The sequence below is a fragment of the Oxyura jamaicensis genome (assembly GCF_011077185.1).
Source record: "Oxyura jamaicensis isolate SHBP4307 breed ruddy duck chromosome 21 unlocalized genomic scaffold, BPBGC_Ojam_1.0 oxy21_random_OJ72563, whole genome shotgun sequence".
Taxonomy (NCBI): Eukaryota; Metazoa; Chordata; class Aves; order Anseriformes; family Anatidae; genus Oxyura; species Oxyura jamaicensis.
The window spans coordinates 1-4625 of NW_023304577.1; the positions used below are offsets into that span (position 1 = coordinate 1).

The window sequence follows — 4625 nt, forward strand, 5'->3', positions numbered from 1 at the left end:
AGCACCCATGCCAGGCTCGCACCACCTGCTCCAGGCTCCAGCCCCACCAGCCCCACAGCACCAGCACCGTGGTGCAGCCCCTGCCCCCTGCCCCCTGCCCCCTCTGCCACCCGGGCCGGGCGCATTGCCCCGCGCGGTGTCCCCCTGCCTCGGGGGATCGGGGCGCCGTGGTGGCCGCCCTTCTGGTAAGGAACCCCCGGCTCAGCCCACAGCCAGCGCCCATCCTGTCCCCACCGTCCCTGGCCTCCTGAGGGCGTCACCGGTTGTGCAAGGGTGTCACGAGCCGGGGCGGCCTCAGCAGCCGGAGCAAAGGGCCCGTGCGGGGACCAAAGGTCCCCCAGACACAGCGACAAGGGCCAATAAAACCATACAGCCCCGCGGCCGGACGGGGATGGGGATTTTCCACCCGGCTCGGGGTGGCCCCATCCCCGTGGGGACACGGGGGTCCCCGCCGGGACGGGCCGGGGGAAGCGGGGGGCCCATGCGTGCCGGCCGCGGCGGGGCCGCCGTCAAAGGGCCCTTTGTTCCCGGTCACGCGCCGCGGCCGGTGGTTGCGAGGCGACGGCCGGGCCGGGAGGGCAGGAGGCGGCGAGCGAGAGCCGGGCCCAGGGCCTCCATCGTGGCCGCACGCCCGGGACGGGGCACCCGGAGGGGCCCATCCCCACGGCGTTGGGGCACCTCAGGGTGCTCGTGCCCATAGCGCCCGGCTGTCTCTGAGAGCCTGCCCGTTCCCCCCCAGCTTCGGGGTGTTTCGGGGTGCCCATCGGGGTGCCTATGGGTCCCGTCACCGCGGCCTCAGGGTGCCGTCAGGGAGGAGCCGATCCTCGTGGTGTCAGGGCACCTCAGGGTGCTCATCCCGTACCACCTGGGTGTCTCTGGGTGCCCACCACCTGGGAGGCCGGGGGATGACACATGGCATCAGGGTCCCTTAGGGGGGCCCGTCCCTGGGACATCAGGTCCTGCTGTGTACCCATCCCCGTGGCATCAGGGTGTTGCTGGGTGCCCATCGCCACGGCATCAGGGCACCCTGGGGACCCATCACCGCGCCGTCAGGGCACCTTGGGGAGTATGGGGACAGCTTCCCTGTGGCACAAGGGAGGCCTCAGAGGGGCCCATCCCCGTGGCCTCAGGGTGCCTTGGGGAGGAGGATGGAGCCCATCCTCATGGCACTGGGGCATCTCGTGGTGCTCATGGCATCAGGGTGCCATGGGACAGGGGGTCCTTGCCCTGTGGGTGTCACTGCATCTCGGGGAAACCATCAGCATAGCTCCAGGGCACCCCGGGGTGCTTGTCCCCATAGTGCCTGGGTGTCTCCGGGCTCCCTCCGGGCCCGTCCCCGTGGTATCTGGGTGCCTCTGGGTGCCCATCCCTGCGGCACCCTGGCACAGCCACGGGTGCAGCCGCGCTCCCCGCGCCCGCTCTGCCAGTGCCATCTGCTGGCAAAGGCGGCCGCTTTTGCCAGGCGCCCGCGCGTGCCCGGCTGCACACACGTGTGTGCACACCCGCTCCCCCCCAGCACACGGGACACGCGTGGTGCCAGCTCTGCAGGTTTATTTGCCCTCTGCGATGCCGGGAGGTTGCTGCTGCCCTACTCAGTTGTGGTTATTCATGGTCTGGAAGAGAGAAGTGGCTGAGGGGGGTGCAACACCCCGGTACCCCAGCATCCCCACACCCCAATGTCCCAGCACCCTGGTACCTGGGCACCCCGACAGCCCAGCACCCCAGCACCCTGGCACTGCAACATCCCAGCACCCTGGTGCCCTGGCACACTGACATCCAGATATACTGACACCCCAGCACCCCAACACTCTGGTACCCCAGCACCTCGACATCCCAGCCCCATGGTACCCTGGCACCCCATTACCCCAGCACCCCCTTGTCCCTGCACCCCGGTGCCCACCTCGGCGATCCAGTCCTCGAAGGCGGAGACGCGGGTGAAGACAGTGGGCTTCTTTGGGGTGTCACAGCCCAGTCCCGAGACAAAGCTGGCGATGCCGTGCACCTCCCAGTGCCCATCATCAGCCTGGCAGTTCAGGGGGCCGCCCGAGTCGCCCTGGGGATGGGGATGGGGTCAGGCTGGGGTTGGGGTGCTCCGGCTCCCCCGGCACGGCACAGCCCAGAGCGGCACTCACGTTGCAGCCGGCCTTCTCGGCTCCGCCGGCGCAGATCATGGTGGTGCGGATGGCCAGGCTGCCCCACCAGTCGGGCTGCGTGCAGTGCTTGTAGTCCACCACGGGCATCAGCGCCTCCTGCAGCCGGTCCGGCAGCGGGCCACCAGCTGCCAGTGGGGTGGGGGCTTAGGGACCCGGACGGACAGCCCTGTGCCTGGCATCCTGCCCGCCGGCCCCATCCATCCCACGTCCATCCAGCATCCACACATCACCCGCCCATCATCCGTCTATCCATCATCCATCTATCCGTTCTTCCATCCATCCATCCATCCAAACATCTGTCCATCATCTATCCATCATCCATCCACCCTTCCAACAAGCCCCCATCCCTCCCTCCCATGTCCTTCCCCCCTTCCATCCCTCCCTCCGTGCCCCCATCCCTGTCTCTCCACGCGTCCCTTCCTCCACCCGTCCCTCCTTTCCTCCATCTCTCCACCCCACATCCACTCCCCGGTCCCTCCCTCTCCCTCCCCGGGGAGCAGCCGGGCGCTGTCCCCATGCCGCGGGGACGCACTGGACAGACGTCCCCAGCCGCTCAGGTAGCAGGGGTAGCCGTCGGGCAGGATGGTGCCCGCGGGTGGCAGCTGCGCCGTCTGCACTTGGTTGTTGAGCACCGCGTTGTGCCGCAGCTTCATCAGGGCGATGTCGTTGCTGCCACGTGGGGACACACACGTGTCACGGGGGCTCTGGGTGGGGACGGCGTCCCCCCGCGCCACCGGGACCCCGCTCACCCGCAGGCCACGCATGAGCTTCTCCACTTGGGGTGCACGAAGATGTCAGAGTTGGCGACGGAGATGCGCTGCTCAGGGCCCTCGGCGGAGCTCATGTCGTACTCACCCAGCACCACCTCGTAGGTGAGCGTGGAGCTGCCCGTGGGGACACGGCCCTCAGCGGACGCCACGCTGGGTGGCACCAGGGGCGACCCGGGGGACGGGGGCTGCAGCCCTCCTGCACCCATCCCCGCAGCCTGCTGTCCTGTGTGCCCACCCTGCACCCTCCTTGCACCCCTGCTGCGCAGCCCATCACCCCCATGCCTGTCCTCGGTGCGTCCTGGACCTCCTGCGTGCACCCACCCAGCACCCCTCCTGCACCCCGCACCCCTTCCGTGCACCCACCCTGCCCCTCGCACCCCCCGCACCCCTCCTGCACCCCGCACCCCTTCCGTGCACCCCCTGCCCCCCTGCCCCCATCCCGCGCCCCGCTCACGAGATGCAGTGCGCGGCCGTCATCACCCAGTCGGGCGCGATGAGGGTGCCCCCGCAGGTGTGGCGGAAGGTGCCGTTGCGCTCATACTGCAGCGAGATCTGCGGCGGGGGACACGGGGTGGGAGGGGGCCGTGTCACCCCCTGGGCGTCCCCACCGTGTCCTGGTCCCCGTCCCCGTGCCGCTCACCTGCCAGGGCCAGCTGTAGGGCACCGCGTCCTCCCCGTTCACCACCCGTGACTGCGGCTCTTTCGGCAGCACCGCGGCCCGGCAGCCTGCACGACAGGGTGCCGGTCACCCCGGGGTGCCGGGACCCCCAAATTGGGGATGCTGGAAGGGTTTGGGGACAGCTTACCGCCAGCCACCAGCAGCAGGGGGACGAGGAGCGTCAGCATCGTGATCACGGCTCGGCGAGGGCCCACGGGGCAGCCGCCAGCCTTAAATCTCCCCCCTTATCGGGGCACCCCCCACCCCAAGGACACCCCTGGGAAGGGGCAGCCGGCACCCAGCTGGGTGCTGCCAGGGGGTGTGGGGTGCCCCTGCGGAGTGGGGGGGTTCCGGGACCCCTCCACGCGGTCACACTGTGGGGGGCACCCCACGGGCATGGCCGAAGGGGTCCCGGCGCCCTGTGTGGGGCACCCCGGGGTGCCAGCCCCCCTGGGAGCCACGCAGGTGTGGGGACCGGGGATTAACCATTAACGCCTGGCCTTGGCTGTGGGGGCTGGGGGGGGGCACGTGGCCACCAGCACCCATCCAGCCAGGCCTGCGTGGGTGCGGCCGGGGGCTGTGCGTCCCCATATGGCCCCCCATGGACTCAGTGCCATATATACCACAAGCACCCCCCGGCCCCACAGCCCCCCTCCCATAGCAGCTCGGCCTCCTGTAGCCCCATACCCCTCATGCTCCTGGTGCCCCCAGCCCCTTTATAACCCCTATACCTGCCCAGGTCCCTTGTCCCCTCCAATGTCCCCAAACTGCCAGGTATCCACCATGGACCCTGCAGCCCCTGTGCTCCCCAGGGCTCCTCTGCCCCCGTAGCCCCCGTGCCCTGGTGCCCCCAGCCCCCCAGTTACCCCCTGCGCCCCCCCTAGCCCTGCTGTTCCCCCATAGCTCCCATACACCCCCAACACCATTAGTGCCCCCAACGCCCTATATCCCTGTGCTCCCTATAGTCCCTACATGACACCGTAAACCCCATACCCCCATGTACCTGGTGCCCCCCACAGCCCCCATACCCAGCTGTACCCCATG

General features: G+C 69.6%; 1 protein-coding gene across 1 annotated transcript; it reads right to left on the reverse strand.

Moving 5' to 3' along the window:
- Window positions 1-1545: 1545 nt before the first annotated feature.
- LOC118158177 (proproteinase E-like) lies at window positions 1546-4371 on the reverse strand. The gene is made up of 8 exons (XM_035312792.1): window positions 3730-4371; window positions 3564-3649; window positions 3378-3475; window positions 2903-3037; window positions 2686-2822; window positions 2133-2278; window positions 1901-2053; window positions 1546-1613 (listed from the first exon to the last, which is right to left on the reverse strand). The coding sequence occupies exons 1-8, from the start codon at window positions 3767-3769 to the stop codon at window positions 1593-1595; spliced, it is 816 nt and encodes a 271-aa protein (XP_035168683.1). The 5' UTR covers window positions 3770-4371; the 3' UTR covers window positions 1546-1592.
- Between the last annotated feature and the right edge of the window lie 254 nt (window positions 4372-4625).